The sequence below is a fragment of the Mobula hypostoma genome, chromosome 25, assembly GCF_963921235.1.
Source record: "Mobula hypostoma chromosome 25, sMobHyp1.1, whole genome shotgun sequence".
NCBI classification, from domain to species: Eukaryota; Metazoa; Chordata; class Chondrichthyes; order Myliobatiformes; family Myliobatidae; genus Mobula; species Mobula hypostoma.
Window position 1 is genome coordinate 31549048 of NC_086121.1, and position 19776 is coordinate 31568823.

A 19776-nucleotide genomic window follows, 5' to 3' on the forward strand; every position below is an offset into this window, starting at 1 on the left:
TATGCTGGCTGAAATGGAGGGGAGGTTGGTTTTCATGATTCACTAAGTGTGTTCACAACGGATAGTGCAATCCTGGTCATATTACGATCGAGGAACGTGCTTGTAGACTGGATATTGAACTTTTTGCTGTTGGACTCTGGCCATATTCCACTGAGATACAACACTGGGCACCATGGGAGGTTGTTCCTGCCTGTGGCTATCGAATTTTGCAGCTCCTCCCGTGGAGGATCAGACACCCTGAGTCAATAGGCTGGTCCTGGACTTATTTCCATCTGGCATAGTTTGCATATTGTTATTTGATTGTTTGTGGTTTTTTATTGCTATATTTATGCTCTATTCTTGGTTGGTGCAGCTGTAACGAAACTCAATTTCCCTCGGGATCAATAAAGTATGTCTATGTCTATGTCTATGTCTATGTCTATGTCTAATTCAATTAGATTTAGCATTACTGTGGAAAAAGAATCATACTCATAGAGTCATATAGCATGGAAACTGCCCCCATGACCATCAAGTACTCATTTACTCAAATCCAAAAATAAGCAAGATCTATTTTCCTCAGGAAAGGGGTCTTAAGTTAGGACTCAGGATTTTAAAGCATCTGGTAGAAGGAGTAGGAGGAGATGTGGGAAAATATTTTAACCCAGGGAGTGGTAGGGAATTAATTGGCTGAAGGGGTAACAGAGGCAGGAAATCTCACCACATTTCAACATGTCTCGAATGTTTTCTCTGGACCTGGCGCAGGAGAATGGGATTGGACTGGCTAGCCCAATTTCAATTGGTGCAGATACAATGGGCTGTGTGACCTCTTGTGTTGCAAATTTTCCGAGTCCATGCTCACTTTAATGGGCAGGTTAACGTAGAGCAGGTTTGATTCTCGGTCTGTGCTGAGTTGGGACAACGTAGTCAATACTCCACCAGGAGTGTCACAGGAGCTCACAGCCCCAATCACTGTCACAAAGTTAGGGAGTGAATATCTGTCTATACTATTAGTTAAGGACGGAATCAGCACTGCAGCCCGACTTATAGTGTCCAATATACTTCTGAGGATTATGCTTTGTCACTGGGTCTCTAAGGGATTACAGGGTTCAAAAGCTGGGTAACCGGTGTGTAAAAGGGAAGGAAAATTTGTGAAATTGTTTGAATATTTCTGTAATGAAATGAGAAGATGAAATGTTATATTTCTTTATCTGATCGAAGAACTACTACAGCGGGTAAAAGTCTCATAGAAATCCCAGCACAAAAGCGTGAATAAATATTCAAGCGATAAAGGGGTAAACGGCTGTCTGGATTTTTCCAGCTCAAACTAGCTGTCAAGTCAAAATTTCCGGCTGTACAATGGATTTTTATGGGTCTCTGAGCACAGGAAGGTCAGAATAATTAGGTCCTGTGGCTCTGAAAGTGACTGAATATTTACAATGATTCCTGAGTGTGTCGGGCGGAGGTAATGTTGGTGCAAACCTTTTCTTTCAAATAATTTTTATCATAATTACATGTTTAACTCAAGTGAGCGAATGGATCAGGGTATTTTGTTTTGACATTTGAATCCATTCCCTTCCATTAAAAATTCTAACAATGAATATTCTTTTCCTTCAGTGCTCCAGCCTAGAGTGAAGATGATTTTTATGCTGCAACTTATGTCCTTCAGTCTGGCCTTTGTGTCAACGTTTTTCTTGATAGTGGCGACTTGGACGGATTGTTGGATGGTGAATGCAGACGACAGTTTGGAGGTGAGTGAACACTGGCTGCCTTTGCAATTTATTACCTACTCCTTAGCTCTCTCCACCAAGACTGGAAGTCAGCTTCCGTCTCCTGAATTTTGCAAACCAATATCTTAAAGAACTCGTCGTTCTGATTCCTAGCACTCTTGGATATTGAGGTGCTCAAGAGGGTATTAAGGAAGTGGCCTAGCCTCTGTAGTGCTGTGGTTGTGAGTTCTGGATTCCATCCCAGAGATACAGTATGCAACACAAGATCAAGATAGCACGAAGGGTGCCCTCCTTCCGAAGAAACGTAACACCATTACCTGCTGTGCCTCTACAGGTGAACAGCACTGTAGTGCCATTTTGAAGAGCAGGGTCATTCTCCCAGGTACCCTGGCAAATAGTTATTGCTTAACCAAGCAGTAAAACAGAGTTTGGAGGCATTTGTCTCATTGCTGTCTGTGAGATCTTACAGTGTATAATTTTTTTTTGCTCCTGCAATCCTATATGACACCTGCTCGTCAAATATAATATAATGATACGCAATATTTTATAGCTGTCTAGGGTACCAATTAAATCAAGATTTTGTCCTCAAGCTTTGAAACTAAGAGGCGTTGCTGTAAAGGGGGATCATCAGAGTTGTTCATCTTTTGTCATCTGCACTTATCCAATGTCGACAAGCTGAACGCTGGTCTGTGGCTCCTGTCTAGTGGGGAGAGGGCAACGGCAATGACCCCTGCTCTGAGACACTGAGTTATCACAGGAGAGCACCGGGCAAACAGTCAAATGCAGGGTCATTCTTTCAGGGGAAGCAATAAACCCTGATGTACTATATTTAAAATGGGAATTTGGAACTTGCATTTTATGAATGTTCTGTAAGATTTACCGTAGTCAACCCTGTTGGATTCATGGCATCTGAAGAAATTAAATATCAAAATTCATAATATTTGATGACAGAGGATTTACTGATATTTGAGAATTTGTCTCCATTGTGTGTGTATTGTCTTGCAAAATAGATGAATTAGTAAGGGAGTTACGAAGTATTCTGCAGGGAACTGAGTAGGAGAGAAGCTAAATTGAATAATCTCATCGATTAGGAAAAAAGGGATAGATTTCAAAATTCACCCTCCTATTTTTTCACTGTTGGTCCATTAGCAAAAAGCAAAACCTTTAAATGAATGCTTATTACCTAAGTTACTGGTGCATGCCAGAGGCAGCAAATTAATTGCCTTGATTTGCACTTAAAATATGCTCTGATGATGGCACAAGTTGCATTTATTCTGTAACCATTATTTTTTGTAATAAAACCATGTTAAAACGTTATGCAATGGATCACATATGGGCAATATGCCAGTATGTTTTAGGGAAGCAATGAAGCTCTTTCATCTCTGGCGGTGTTCAGGGCTTCCTTCATCGTGTCAGTAGCTTCCTCTTGGTTTTCACTGCTGTCAATCATGCCAGTCCCAGGTGGAGACTCAGGAATACCATCGCACTCAGATGTAGAAGGATTTTTCTTTGCTGTTTCCGTAACAATTTTGTTTTACCAGTCAGGGTTGTCAGCCCTGAGCTGAACATCCAAACCTGGAGGACCGGAGGACCACTCTTAACCTGGCCTCTACCCTTTAACCTGTTTGGCATGGGTGACCCTATCAAAAGCCAAAGCATAAGGCCCTGACTCTGGCCAACATAGCTCTCTGGGCCATTGAGCCAGACAAGCTTCCAAACCATGGCCATACCAGTATAAGCCCCATTAAAACATCCCATGTTTGGTTATGGTGATGGTATGCCTTGTTAAAACCTGTCTGGCCACTCACATGAGGAGGAGATGCTGGATATGTGGTCCACAAAGGAAAGTCGTCAGTATTGTATCATCATAGCCACATAATGCCACAGTACACAAGCTCCAATCAATTCAGACTTAAACCTCATTTGGATTAAGCAGTGGGCATTGTGTGTACTCATAGCTCCAGTGACTCAAATTATATTCCAACCACTTTTGCTGTCTTTATGTAGTTCACACACTCTGTCAGTGACCACCTGCGTTTCCTTTGAGTGCTCTGGTTTCCTCCCACATTCCAAAGATGTGCAGTTCAATGAATTAATTGGTCACTGTAAATTGTCCCTAGTGTGTGGGTGACTGGAAAGATCTAGGGGGACTGATGGAAATGTAATGAGAGTTAAGAAAAGGGAGTTAGTGTAAGATTTACATAAATGGGTGGTAGATAGGTGGCATGAACTTGAGAACACGAATGGCTTGTTCCCGTGCAGGTATCTCAGATCAATGTGTTGATTGCATTCATGCATATACAGATATCTCAGGCCAATTCAGTGTTTCCAGGTCTGCAATTTACTCAAAAATGCAGCTTCAGGAAGACTATTGTTCTGAGCTGCATCAATCTACAATCTGTATTCAGATCTGAAAACTGATTGCTATTGAAATTAATATTTGCTATGTTGCATATCTTCAGAATACACATTAATGCTATGAGAAACATGGTTTGACAGCCAATTGGGTAAGATTTGGAAGTCTTGATTGGGGAGGGAAGATAGATATGGCAGAAGCATGGATGTCCTTCCCATTCCCACAGTCAGAACATCTAAAATTGTCTTCTTTTGGAGAAGGTTCTACATTCCATTTTAGATGGTCAGAATGGACTAGATAGGTCAAAGGACTTGTACGCTATAGTACTCTATGACGCTAACTTCAGCATTGTTCTTTCCTGAGGATATTCCTGCAATCTATCTCCTCCAACATTACCCACCATCATCTGCATGGCGAGCCCACCTTAATGCCAATCTCTGCTCCAAGCACAGGCATTGAGTACATATCAGGATTTCACATGGAATGATGAGGAAGTGTTCTCTCAAGGCTACTCACAATTGATCTAATGGAGGTTAAGAGGGGAAGAGGAAGGTGGGTGGATAAGAGGTAGCATGAGCTGGGACCGGGTGATGTATGGTAATTCTGTGCAAGGGCTCTGTTGTAGGAGTCAAACTGGACACACTGATGCTGGGCTAGAACAAAGGACCCTACAGCAAATCTTGGCAATCTGGACAATGTTTCTCACCCTCTGTGTGCCACCCTGGGTGAACAGAGAAGCACTTTTAGTAATAGACTAAGACAACTGCTCCAGAGAGCTCTATATGAGGTCATTCTTACCCTCGGCCATTAGGCTCTATAATGAGTCAACCTGTAGCCGGGTAAGTGATGACCCCCTCCTGTTAGACTGTTTGAGGTAATTTATTTTTTATTCTTTCTTGCTTCTCTTCTAATATTTGTATACTTGTGCATCTGTATTGTTACTGTGACGCTGTTCCTTCCTTTGGGATCAACAAAGTATCTATCTATCTATCTATCTATCTAGGATGGCACAGTAGCACAACCAGTAAAGCTGTTGCCTCAGGTACCAAAGACCTGGGTTTAGTCCGGATTGCCAGTGATGTCTGTGTGGATTTGTACCTTTTCCCCATGACTGCATGGGTTTTCGCTCAGTACTCCTGTTCTCTCCTACATCCCAAATACCTTTCCCAGACAAGTACTTCACCAACAGAGGATCACTATAGTTTCTGAAAACTTACTCCAATGGAGCAGCATCTGGCGAGATACCAGCAGCTTCCCTTTGACTCTGGGATAATTATCTGGAGAGGACGTAGACGATGAGGTGGTGGGTGTAGGAAATTTATGAACAAAGTCAGCAAATCCACAACCAGGCTAACCTGCCCATTAAACTGAAGAGACGTTTCTCTATGGTGAGATGAAGCAAACAGAATGGAAGACTTTAATGGCCGGATATTGTTAATTCGAACAATTATAGGTTATTCTTGCTGGCCTGCTGATCAGTATAGATGACTGGTGTGCCTTCAGTGGGCACAGGGGTAGAAATATTCCTTTTGGCCCAATAAGTGCACACTAAGCATCAAATGCCCATTTTACACTAATCCAACTTGAATTTCAGTTCATTCTCCTCAAACTCCCATCATCTCCCCATATTCTTCCATTCACCTACACACTAGGAGCAATTTCCAGGTCAGGTCACTCGTCTGAGTGCTACTGGTACCATGTAACCCAGTACTACCTGTCGCATGGCCGGGTGGTCGGCGACTAAACCGGCTCCCCCACCAGGCTTGCCTGGTGAGGAGGGTGGCTAGACACCCTGCAGGACAAAAAACAAGACCTGTCAAAGGGCAGATGAACCCTCTAGCAAACACGTGCCGTGAAGTGTGGAAAGGGCATCCCTTGCATCGAAGCTTGGTCTGGCCATTCACTGCAACAGAACTTCCCCAGCTATCTTGGACCCCACCATGCTGCTGGATCCGGGAGGGGATGTCGAGAGGGCGGGTCTGGACCTGTGCAACCCCCTGCTCACCTAAAATCCACTCACGCACATGCTGTTCCTTTCTGAGGAGTGGGGTACCACCCCACTAACTGACTGAAAGGAACCATCATCATCCTATGGGATGGATAGCCAGAGAAAGGAGCAATTTCCTGTGGCCAGTTAACATACCAACTCACATGTTGTTGGTATGTAGGACATAACTAGAGCACTGAGAAGAAACCCACACGGTCATGGGCAGAGTGTGCAAACTCCATATACACAACTCAGGTGGTTCGGTTTGAACCCAGGTCCTTGGACTGAGAAGTAGTAGATCTGCCATTCGCACCAGTGTGCCATCTGGGATGGTCAGGCTGGCCTGCAGTCACTAGTGCTCAGCTGGGCAGTACAGAATGCCCAGACTAACTTGGAACACTGATGGCAGTGATAACCGGTGTCTGACTGGAGAGACATAGACACAAGTGTTCATAATTCTGTTTCTGGCTCACGTTCCCAGGTCAGCCAAAAATGCAGGGGCTTGTGGTGGGAGTGTGTCACAAATTCCATGGATGGGATCAGGACGTGTGATCAATATGACTCCATTTTAGCAGAACATCCACGTAAGTATCTACAGAAGGACAGATGCTTGAAACGTTGAACCAGTTGTCCATCGAACAAATTGGTGGGACACCTGTTGCACACCTAGGCTGTGGAATATAATTGTAAGTGTGGAAAACTCTTACTAAAACAATAAAATTGGAAATGTTATGTAGGTATATACTCCTGTTGAAAAATAAGCCAATGTTCTACTATTGTAAGAATCCTAACGGCTGCCAAATATTCCCTGGTTTTCTCTCAGTCATTAGTAATTAATGCCGTTCAAGAGATTTAATGTGATGTGAAGTACTATTGAAAGGAGATAAAACAAATGTAATTATTCAAAAAAAGATCGAGAAATGGGGCAGAAATCTATGTCAGCAAAGTTCATGATTCCCAACATGTACCATAATTAACAAGGCTTTACCCTTGCAAACAAATTTGAACATTTATATGTCCAATTCTGGCCAACTTATTTTGTGTTCTCATTTCAGAATTAGGCAGCTGTGGGTCAGGATGTGAAGCGGGTATATAGTTTATGCTTCTCGGAGATCCTTCAGAGTACTGCATATTTGTGATGTGGTGTGGTGTTGAGTCCATTTCCACTGTTTTAATGGATGAAAAGATCCTATAGTATAATTTAAAGAGATTAGAGGGTTCAGCATGTCTGAAACCACATTCATCCCCCAACCGGCAGATTAACAACAGATTAACTGGCCATTCATGGAGTACTGAATTGCTTTTTCATAATAGTTTGGTTTCCTACATTGTAATTCTGGCTTCAGAAGTGACCCATTGGCTTAAAGCATTCTGGAAAGTGTTGAGGATATAAAAGATGATGTACAAATACAAACATTCCTTTTCTAGTAAAAGATTGGTTAACTTAAACAGAGTTAAGGATACTATCGAGAGCTGTTCAAAATTCAAAGTTCAAAGTACCTATATCAAAAGTTTCAAAGGTACATTTAATACCAGAGAAATGTATACAATATGCATCCTGAAATGCTTTTTCTTCACAACCATCTTCAAAAACAGAGGAGTGCCCCAAAGAATGAACGACAGTTAAATTTTAGAAACCCAAAGTACCCCCCAGCTCCCCTCCCTCCTGCACGTAAGCTGCAGCAAAGCATCAGCAAAGACAGAGATTTGCAGTATCCCAAAGACTACTCGTTCACCCCGTATTCAACATAACACAGGCTCTCCCTCTCTCTCTCTCTTTCTCTCTCTCTCTCTCTCTCTCTCTCCCTAATAAGGGAGAAAGGGCTGTCTCCATTTCACAGCAAGAGGGGAGACATAACAAACAGCTCGCTGGTTTACGAAGTTAAAAGTCCGTTACATCGCTTTTTCTGAGCTCTGTGCCCAAAGATCTTGGGTCTCTGGGCACACGGCCAGAGATCTTCCGACTCCCATGATACACCGATCTCCTGCCGGGACACCAACTTTCGATCCGCCCGCCTCCAGAGCCACGAGATCTCGGACCCCCGAAGGCGAGCTAAGTTCTTAGGCTGCACCTCGGCATGTCGAATAATGGCTAGTTGTGAAACCCCGAGAACGGGTCCAATTCCCACAAAGAACCGAAGTCAGTGTGTCACTCCAGGTCAGGGTCCTCAAAAGAACCCTGATAGGGTAAAATAGAGATATTAAAGATGGAAGTAGAGCTGTTTCTGAAGATGCAGTCAAAGGAGCTGCCTTTTTTGTGCCATCATAACTAAGCTCCGCTCTCTCCCTCACCACACGTCACCATATACAGTACAACCTTGAGATCCATTTTTTTTGTGGGCATACTCAGCAAATCTATAGAATAGTAACTATAACAGGATCAACGAAAGATCAACTAGAGTGCAGAAGACAACAAACCATGCGAAAGCAAATATAAATAAATAACAATAAATATGAAGAACATGAGCTAATGACATAAAAAGTCCTTAAAGTGCGATCAATGATTGTAGGAACATTTCAGTGATGGGGCAAGTGGGTGCAGTTATCCTTTTTTATTCAAGAACCTGATGGTTGAGGGGTAGATGGTTGATGATTCACAAATACGCCCTCTGAAGTGCAAGACTGGGAAATAGCAGAATAAACTCTGGGAGGCAGCTCACAAACTCCAATATTCCAAAAACAAGCCAGAAAAGTAGCAATAATACAACTGCTTTGAAACTCTGAATAGAAACATTGTATCCTCATAGTGCTTTTCTGCATTTCCTTCATCCTTGTCCAATTCCACAGCAACTAATAGCCCACAGATCTTTTACAAGAGTGATAAATTAGTGTACGTAAAAATCTTGCGAATGATGTGAAGAGTGGACTGTTGGAGACTGAATACACTAGAGATATGCTCATCCCCCACAGACAAAGACTCCACCTGCAAAAACAAGAACTTCACTTCAGCTGCCTTCAAGCAATCTAACATAGTTTGCTGAAGAATTCATGGTGTTGACTGATCTTTACTCAGAGGCTGAGACAACTCCAACTAATTTCATTTAGGATTTTCCTGACCACAGAATGGGTGAAAATTCCATCTCTTGCAAGAGTTATTGGGAGCATTAAAGAGAGATCAAGGCTGGGAATCTTCATCGTCCAGACTCTGCAACAGGGGTTCCCAACCTTTTTTATGCCATGTCTGCCATGTACCCCTACCATTGACCTGGCTGGTGGCGTAGCGGCATCAGCGTCGGACTTCGGGACGAAAGGTCCCGAGTTCGAATCCAGCCAGCTTCCCTGCACGCTTTCCATCCGTGTTGTGTTACGAGCTGGTGATCTCTTTGGAAACTCACCCGGCAGAAGGCAATGGAAGACCTTCTGTAACTTGCCTCGTACGCGGTTCCCCACTACGTCAGAGAGGCGTGGAGGGAAATTGTCCGCTTACCGGAGAAACTCCGGATGCGATGTACTTTTCCTTTTACCCCTACCATTAACAGAGGGGTCTGTGGACCTCAGGTTGGGAAACCCTGAATAAATTTCAAGGGAAAATTATAAGAGTAAAATGATGGTGCACTCTCTAAGCAGTTTGTACATCTCCCCGTGGAATGCGTGAATTATTCTTTGGGTACTCCAGTTTCCTTCCACAGTCCAAAGGTGAACTGGTGAGTAGGCTAACTGGTCTTTCTAAATTGTCCCGTGATTAGGTTAGGGTTAAATCAGGGGTTGCTGAGCGGCATGGCACGTAGAACCTATTTTGTACCGTATCTCTAAATAAAATAAAACAAAAATGATATTTGCTTTTAATGGGACCTAAAAAAAGAAAACTTGCTCTAAAAGGACTCAGTAATATAATGAAAATAATCAGCCCCAAACTGAGTAGAAAATTAAGAGCAAGAAAGTTCGGGAAAAGGGATAAGTTTCTTGGCGAGGTAGGTGGAGAACAAGAAGCATTAAGTCACAGGAGTGCAGAGTTGGAGAGGAGGGCTGATTATAGAAATGATAAAGAGCAAGTCCACAGGAAAATATAACATCAAAACATGTTAGGTATGAAGATGTACTAGACATTCAACAGTAATTGCAAAATTCAACCAAAGATAAAAAGTGGGAAACAGCAGACAACATGTTGCCATAAAAGCTCTCATAAGTAGCCATGATATAAAGGCCAGTTAATCTGTTCAAATGGTTGGAAGACAAACATTATTAGGATCTGGGAAAACTCTACTGAACTTATTTGAAAAATTTCAAAATTTACGTACTTCTACTGGTAAAATTTACCTGAAAGACAGCATTCCAGGACTTAGTGACCACTGCAGAGATGTTTCAGGATAGATTATGCTTTTATTTATCTGGAGTTATACAAACCAGATCAGCAGAGAGATCAGTACCATCTCTTTAGATAGAAGGCCACTAATGCCCATTGAGGAAAGAAATCTATCAGACTGATCAGTCTGGGAGTGTGTGATCCTCATTCCACAGCAATGAGGTTGCCTCGTAGCTGCCTCCCTTAGTGATGACTGATCAATCCACTCACTGTAGCGAAGTATGACAAGTGCCTCTAGGAGGCGCCACCACCTTATGTCAGCCTTTCCAGCAGCAATGACATCCTGAGAACATCTGAGAACGGTTGTCAAGAAAGGTTTTGAGGCCAGGTTACTGAATCCATTTGGAAACTGCTAAATACTGGAAAAATACTCATGGTCAAAAGGGATGAGGGAGAAGCTTCACTATTTGGAGACATTTCTGATGTTAAACATGTATATGCACAGAGAGTTTTCAAAAAATTACCCTTGTTTTCTTCCAGTTAAGATAGTGTTGACTCGAGCACTCATGATTACGGCAGATATTCTTGCTGGCTTTGCACTCATTATATTAGTTTTGGGATTGGACTGTGTGAAGATACTAAGAGATGAACCTCAGATTAAGTTACGGATCTGCTACATGGCAGGCTTCATTTTTGGAATTGGAGGTAAGGTCATCTCCCTTCATTGATCTAGTAGCTTATTTCCAAAAGAGCATGTGATGAAGTAACTGAGGTGACCTCCTAAAGGACTGGTTGGTACATGACAGACTGATGTTGATCTGAGGAGCATTGAGAAGGAATATCCTGCCAGCACCTGAGTTCAGTGATGTGTAGAACTGCTGCAATCTCCCTCCTTATTCCATGCAGCAAGATGGTACAATCAATTCAGAGCGCACTCACTGAGGCAAAGTGTGAGGTTAGAGTCAGGAGTTAATTCGATGCCTCTGATTGCTGAATAGTCTCGATTTTCATCAAAGTCTACGTTTCCTGATTGGTATATTACAACAATGTCAACCAGTGAAAGCTTGGCTTCACTGAGAGTTACGGGATCTTACAGAACCCAGCAGGTCAATATCTTCAGGAAAAATGAAAGGGATTAAAAATGACGTAACTATGACATAAGCTGTTCATTACTTTTTCCAAAATGTGTATGTGAGACAAGAAAGAAGATAGTTTAAAGAGGGGATGGAGTCAGGGAACACCACCCCCCCCCCCCGCTTAATACTCTAAAGTGTTAAGCCGTGGAATATCCTTTGGACCCAACAGAAGCAATTTGACATTGTTCATCTTCAAGCCAATATAATGCCTGCAAGACAGTAGGGTCAGCATCGGGATTCCCTGAGATACAGCTTTAAGCTGATATGATAGTAAACAGAGGAAAGAATGCTGGTAATAGAAAAACAAAAATGATTATCAGTGGGAAGGGAAGAGGCACTGAGAAGTATTTGAGTGACTGCTGGCATTGGTATCATGGGAAACCAGTCATTCCCATTTCTCCATAGCTCCAGCTATTCCCTCTCCTTAGATGTCCCCATCCTCGTAAGTGAAAATGATGTCACAGCGTTCCTTTTAAAGAGCTGGAGCTGCTCAGAGAATCAGGAGAACCATTAGCAGCCTTAAAGCCAGGACATTGAGGGTGCTGAGTATATTGTTGACTTGCATTTACTTTTATTCGTGGACTTTCCATTGAACTACTTCAGAATCGTTGAAGTTCCTCAGACCCTTCCAGTGAAGAGGTCACAACTCCAAATTCCTCGCCGACCTTGGCTGGGGAGCCACTGAACGTGACCGGTGTGCCGTCAGCATCTAAGTTCTGTCTGGTGTCTTTACTGAGCCTGAAGGGAGATGGAATATGTTGACAAGGCGACTGACTGTCTACAGGTGTCCCGGGTATGATTGGATCCGTGTGGTACGCCGTGGACGTGTACGTGGAGCGAGCTACTCTGGTTCTGCAGCACGTGTTTTTGGGAATTCAGTATGAATTCGGGTGGTCCTGTTGGTTGGGGATGGCGGGATCTACGGGCTGCTTCTTAGCCTCCATCATGTTAACCTGCTGCCTTTACCTCTTCAGAGGTGAGTTAAATTATTTCGTTCCACAGTAATTCTCTCTGTTCCTACATTCTTACCTAAAAGTTCTAAAGCATTCAAAGAGTGCAAGGTCAAAGGGCCAGCCACCATGCTCATAGAGTTTTGGGGAGTGGGAGGGTGGCTGGAATTGGGGGAAGGGGGCAGATTTAGGTAAATATCTCAACCACCTAACTTGGCATCCCAGAACACTAAAGGTGACAACCACAAGTTTAAGTTTAACTATACATGAATACCCAGGAGTACAGCCATATGAAACAGCATTCCTCTGAGACCAGGGTGCAAAACACAGTACGGACAGTCATACACAGCACAAGACACACATAGCACGTATACGATAGCAGTAAACATACAGTCACACAGAAGCAAACAATATAGCCCAAGTTACTATGTGACATGTCCCTTAGACTGATGGAGCATGAGTGCTGTCTGCAAAAACGAGCTCTCAGCAGTCCACGGATGAATGCACGCATGCACACACGCAGGGAATTCAGCTTGTCTCCCTCCAGGCAGACACTGGAGAGCAGCGCCAGCCCTAACCCAGCCTGGACGCCACACCACACTGCCTCCGGCCTCTCCCCTTCTGGTGGCTGCCACAGGCCACACCGTAGTCCTCATTACAACCCCAAAGCCACACAAACTCTCCAGCCGTCGGTCTTGCCAATGAACCTGTGGACCCGACTTGCAGTGTTCTACGTTACCAGTGTGCAACAGGGTATTGCGAGCACGAGGAAAGCCTCCTAGACAATCACCCACTGTTACACTGCACACCAGCTTCGCGCACTGTAGCAGGCAGCCACACGGTCCGCACCAAACCCAGCCACACCCCAGTGCCTCTACCAATAGGCAACTCCCTGACAGGGTAGACATACAGTGCTTGAAGCTCTCAATGCCCAGCAATCTCTTGCAATTGTAAAACAAGACAAAAACACCCTTGGTTGCAGATAAGACCTTCATTCCCATGCAGCGCTCCTGAAGAAGTGTTACACTGAGAATGACATCATTCCATAAGCCCTCTTTAAACAGCTTGGGGGTTCATGATAGCAAGGTAACTCCTAGTCAGATTCTCAGGTGGTTGTGAGAGAACCTGGAAGTGGCCAATGTTGTATTTCACTCTGCATTAGCTGTAAAGACTTCATGGAATTAAATGACTTTATACTCCAATAACACCATCCCTTTCTCATTGTTCACTTCAGTGTTCTTCTTCCTGTGCTGTCTCTTGGGATTAAGGATGATTTACCTCCATTCCAGTTTTGTGTTCAGAGATGGTTATTGAGGCTAATATGGTAAATGCAAGCTCTTCCACAGATAGGTCAGGAGGTAATTGACAGGACAAGTGAGGAGGTGCACTTCCTCAGCAGGTTAAACAGGGGCTCTGTGCGCTCTCAGTGTATGGATCTGAGGTTCTCCACTTTGCCTAGTCATGGTCCAGGCTCTCCCAGGAGTCATGGGGACATAGTGTTCCTTCAATGAGGCGTTAAGTGCATCCTTGCAGCTTTGCCTCTGTGTGTGTGGTAATCACTTCCCATGACAGAGCTGGGAATAGAGTGTCAGGCGTGCGAACAATGGGGCCGACACAACTTTGGTAACCTAATGCAGGAATGTATAAACGCAGACACACATATGCACCCACTTACACACACGCACACACAGTACAAACACCAATATTCACACACACACACACACATACACACACACACACACACACATACACACAGTACAAACACCAATATTCACACACACACACACACACACACACACAGCACAAACACCAATATTCAGACACACACACACCTACAATCACCAATATTCACAAACACGCATGCACATACACACACCTATAAACACCGACATTCAGACACACCCACACTCAGAAACACTAGAAACACTGATATTGAGTCACACACACACAGACAGAAACACAGATACACGCACGCACACACACACACACACACACACACACACACACACACTTACAAGCACTGATATTCAGGCGCAGACATAGACACACACACACACACATACACACACACACACACAGAAACACAGATACACGCACAAATACACACACACACACACTCACACACACACACTCACCTACAAACACCAATATCAGACTCACTCCTATATTCGGACACATATACACATACACACACACACACACACTTACAAATATTGATATTCAGGCGAAGGCATAAACACACACACGCACTCACCTATAAACACTGATATTCAGACACACACACACACCCACAAACACTAGAAACACTGATATTGAGTCACAGGCACACAGACACACGCACACACCTACAAACACCAATATTCAGACTCACTCCTATAAAGCCCGATATTGGGACACACACACACACACACACACACACACACACACACACACACACACACACAGACACACACACACACACACACACACACACTCACACACACACACACTCACACACACACACACACACACACACACACACTTGCCTGAAGCCTTCTCTTCAATGACACTCATTTCTCTTTCCCCAAACAGATGCTAGAACTGCCCGATACAACCTGTCCTTCTACCAGTATGGAAGAACAGCCACTGGCAAAATGTATGCCATGGATTCGCGAGTCTAGGAGCACCTCTTCTGGAACTGTGTTCCAGATTTAAATGCAACAGCTTCTCCAGTCCCTCAGAGGACATATTACACCCTTCAAAAAGGTGAAAGGCTACATATTGCAGCTGGTTTTAATTGTTAATGCTTTCAAATTGTTTTGTTTTGTGTATACTGAATCACAAAGAGGAGGCATCGATGTAGTTTATTTAAGTGCAATCAATGAGTAGGATCAAAAGTTTTTACTTAGAGCAACAAATTGTCCTAATGAACCCTTTACATGGAGTTGCGATGAAAAGTTCAGTGCAACGTGATGAAAAGAATAAAATGTACCTTTCCAAAGTGTGAAAAGATTCTATATTTGCAATCTCTGTTTTGCCTGAAGTAAATTATGAATGAAAGAACATACTAATTGCTCAATGAAATCTTAACTAGGGTAATTAACTGAAAATATCCTGAAAGTTTTTGCCCAAGGAGTATAAACAATGGCTTGAACCTTGATGCCTTAACTCTCAAGGGCAAAGACAGACAGGTAGTTCACACACTTAGATTTTCAGTTATATTTAAAAATTAGGGATCAAGAGGAAAAGGTGAAAGCTAAAAATGTAGGAGAGGGAATTTGAAATATGTCTGCATCCTTTAATGATGAAAGCAAGGTCATCGTTTTAAACACTATGATTTTAGAAAGATGAGTTAAGCCAGGGATCTAAGAACTTTCAGTGTTATTTGATTCACTGGAGAGAAAAAGTTAGTGCTGGCCAATCCGATGAGGTCTTGATTCACTGGGAGAGAACAATTTCGTGCAGACCAATTCTTGATTCACTGGAAGAATCAATCTGATGAGATCTTGATTCACTGGGAGAATCAATCAGATGAGATCTTGTTTCACCAAGAGAATCAATCTGCTGAGGTCTTGATTCACTGGGAGAAAACAATTTAGTGCAAGCAGAACCGATGAGGTCTTGATCTCAAGCTGGTGAAGAGGTAATGTTTCTCTGTCTTGGTATTCATAGACTTTTCAAATCTTAAAGGACACAATCTCTTGACTGTGAGTGTAGATGAGGGAGGATCTCTCTCACCACCATTACCTGGCTGATTCTCTCTTTCTCAACATCTGGCTCATATTTGGACAATTTCTCCACCAGATCAGTGTGAAACTGAACTATTAAATGTGGTATTAATTTAGACATGGGGAGGAAAATCCCAGTAAATTTCTTCCTACAATAGAAACCCTAAAGCTTTCAAAGCCCTGATTACTAACTAAAGTACAAACCAGAATTGCAGCTTCTAACACTGCCTAGTCGCTCCTGCTCTAGTTCAAGTTTATTGACATCTGACGACATGTATACAACGAAATGAGATGACGTTCCTCCAGGCCGTGGAGCACCCACAAAACATATATCACACACGGTACATAAAACAAAACACATAAAACTCTATGGAGCCTGTAAGGGAATTTCTTGACTCAGTTTTGTGGTCAAGAACTCACAAGCTAGACTTGCATGACGATTGGCCCCCTTGAATAACCTAGAGGAATGGGACACCTTATCTCAGAGTGAATCATCAACTTACGAGCCAGAGCCGAGGGCAGGCATAGTTTAAGAAGAGGAGTAGAAACAGGCATGTGCTAGTCATTCTATACTTCATACTTCCTTTCAACATAAAAGCAGGTCATTCAGCCCCTCCAAACTGCTATGCCATTCAAAATGATCCAACCACAGTCCCACCCCCTCCCTCAGAAACATGACTCCTTTGCAGTTCAGTGAGATAATTATTGTTTTTGCTCCTGTCATGTTTTGAGAGAGACTGCAATGTCATGCTCCAATGGGTCATAGAACCATAGAAAACTACAGCACGTATAGGGGCTTCTTACCAAATGCCTGCAATGCTCTCAGCTCCATTCTTTACCCTATGGCTCTTTGGGCGCTCATCTCATATTTCCTAACTGAGATACAGCCTTCTCCTTCTCCCACATTTTCAGGCAGTGGGTCCCAGAGCCTTCCAACTCTTTGAGTAAGAAGAAATTACCTCAAACCATCTCGAACATGTCCACCAATTATCTTATAACAATCTTCTTGAGCTATTGATTTCTGTCCCAAGCAAAGCAGGCCTGTTGATCTAGTTCTGGCCTTTGATAACCTTAATCACCTGACATACAGAGGTGCCTCTCAGCAAACCTACAGCAGTCAGGAAAGGTCTGATTATGGAAGATTAAGAAAGGTCTGATTATTGTTCTCCCTTTAAATAGTTTATTTTTGGCTGGAAGAGTACTGAGTGCCTATTATTTATTTAATGGTTTTAATGAATGCATCTACTCCCTATATTTGCCTCTGAGTTAGAGAATATAGTTTAAGGTACAGTTCAGGGCATGTCTGCTGAAGGCCGGCTGGCCTTTGAGCAAATCTGGTTTGAAAAAAGTCCAGTTATTTAGCCCCATTGTGATGGGATTCCCTGGCATTATCCTGGGAACATCCTCTCTTATTCTATCCAGAATCTGTAAAAAACCAAAATCCTTATTTATTTGAATGTGGTTTCCTAGACCCTGGAAGAGAAGAAATTTCATTAGTTAATCTCATTTTAATGTTTTTATGTTTTGCTTAGACTTAATATGTATTAGTAAATTTTTAAAATTTCTTTTAGTTGTTTACGTCCATGAAAGGCTTATCATATGAGGAGCGATTAATGGCTCTGTGCCTGTACTCAGTGGAATTTAGAAGAATGAGGGTGGGATCTCAATTGGAACCTCTTGACTGTTGAAAGGCCGACATAGAGCGGATGTGGAGAGGATGTTTCCTACGGTGGAGGAGTCTAGAACCAGAGGGCACAGCCTCAGAATGGAGGGATGTTCATTTAAAATGGAATTGAGGAGGAATTTCTTTAGACGGAGGATGGTGAACCTCTGGAATTCGTTGCCACAGGTGGCTGTGGAGGCCAGGTATTTAAAGCAGAGGCTGATAAGGGTTTTGATTAACTAGGGTGTGAAAAGTTACATGCGAGAAGGCAGGAGAATGGGGTTGGGACGGAGATTGATCAGTCATGATGAAATGGCGGAGCAGGCTCAATGGACTGAAAGGCCTAATTCTGCTCCTACGTCCTGACCTCGTTGTAATAGTTTATAATGGGAATGGCAGGAGCTTTTTGGAGTCTCACATTTAAAGACTCTATCTCCAGTTGTCAAGGGCTGGCTCTGCAGTTCACGGGAAAAGCCTCAGTTATGGTTTATTCACCGGAGAGGTTGCACTTGGAATATGGAAAAAATTGCAGAATGATTGAATTTTTACAGCAGTAGACACATGATTGATGAAATTGTTGGGCCACAATGTGGTCACTATACAACAAACTTCTAACTTAGTTATTACAGAAGAGAAAGAGTCAGGAGTCAAAACAAAAACAGAAGTCGCCTGCAGTTTCAAAATAAGCCCTATAATTGTTCAAACAATTAGCATTTTGATTTCTCTGCCATCCATCATAAGTGGGGACAGAAATCCAAATTTATCATTGTTTGTGAATAAACTTTACTTCTGTACCCTGAGCAAAAGTCAAAGCTCACCCAAGCGGTGGATCTTTGATTACTGAAGGTCAAAAAAGCAAAACGGTCAAAAATACGAGAAACTCTGCGGATGCTGGAGATCCAAAGCAACACACAGAAAATGCTGGAGGAACTCAGCAGGTCAGGCAGCATCTATGGCAATGACGTTTCGGGCCGAGGGTTTAAGTTAACAAATTTCAAAGTGTCTGCATTTGCCTTGATATTGATCCATTCAGTTTATTGAGGTGATCTGAACCTCGTCCTGCTTGAACAAGGCACCTTTGAGGTAAAAAGGGTTTTGGCAGTTTCAGTCCATTTGCCTGTAAGCTAAAATTTAACATGCAAGGCTGCCTATAATTCTGGAACAGGCTTGATTACAGAAACATCAAGAATAGCTTCATACACAATGTGGAAAAATACACCTACGTACAGAGTGTACTTCTTTCAACTGTACATGAGGTGTAAGGGATCATTGGTAATCCTTTCTAAAGTTAATTCCACCGAGCTTCAGGCTTCAATGTGAGTCCAAATGCAAGTTTATTCAAAAACACAAATGCCATCATAGTTGCACAATAACCTCACACAACCTAGTTTCTATTTTACAAAAATCACTCTTTAATAACTGGCAAGGCAAATATTTGTCCATCGCCAAGTAAGTGAACATTTTAAAAAGCTGTAGACACCAGAAAACTGAAATAAAAATAGAAAATGCTGCAAACACTCAGTAAGTCAGGGCGCATCTGTGGGAAGAGAAACAGAGTTTTCATTTTGGGTCAGACAAAGTGACTGACCCTCTGAGTAGTTCCAGCATTTTCTGCTACTTTTCCCTCCTCAGTTGCCCATGATGAGATGGTGCTGAGCAATCTTCTTGAACTGCTGCCATCATTGGGCTGAAGGGGCTCGCTCAGTTCTGAAGGGGGAGAGAATTCTTAGATTTAGACCGAGCGCTGACGAAAAAACAGCGTCACGTTTTTCAAGCCCTGGTGCCGAGTAACGGGGAGACAGGAATGTGTGATTGTCGGGGTGCTCACGTCCACCTACCGCTTGGGTTCTTGAAGACAACAGAGGTCTCAGTTTGGGATGTACTATCAGGTTAACCTAAGCAAGTAACAGCGGTGAATTTTTTGATTATGCATGCTCTAGCATCTACGACACTGCAACAGTGGTGAGAGAATGTTTTGGGCTGGGGATGGAGGGCCTACCAAGTAGGTAGTTTCATATGGGGAGTTGT

General features: G+C 43.0%; 1 protein-coding gene across 1 annotated transcript; it reads left to right on the forward strand.

The window, feature by feature from the left end:
* The first annotated feature begins 1371 nt into the window (after positions 1 to 1371).
* LOC134337838 (claudin-16-like) lies at positions 1372 to 15336 on the forward strand. The gene is made up of 6 exons (XM_063033135.1): positions 1372 to 1441; positions 1594 to 1727; positions 6531 to 6633; positions 10833 to 10997; positions 12213 to 12404; positions 14950 to 15336. Exons 2-6 carry the CDS (start codon positions 1614 to 1616, stop codon positions 15036 to 15038), a joined length of 663 nt encoding a protein of 220 aa, XP_062889205.1. The 5' UTR covers positions 1372 to 1441; positions 1594 to 1613; the 3' UTR covers positions 15039 to 15336.
* Positions 15337 to 19776: the final 4440 nt, after the last annotated feature.

Coding starts and splice junctions, on each gene's coding strand:
- LOC134337838 (XM_063033135.1), top strand. CDS start 1,614: ATGATTTTTATGCTGCAACTTATGTCCTTCAGTCTGGCCTTTGTGTCA. Junction 1,728..6,530: donor ATGCAGACGACAGTTTGGAG/GTGAGTGAACAC, acceptor TCACGTTCCCAG/GTCAGCCAAAAATGCAGGGG. Junction 6,634..10,832: donor CATTTTAGCAGAACATCCAC/GTAAGTATCTAC, acceptor GTTTTCTTCCAG/TTAAGATAGTGTTGACTCGA.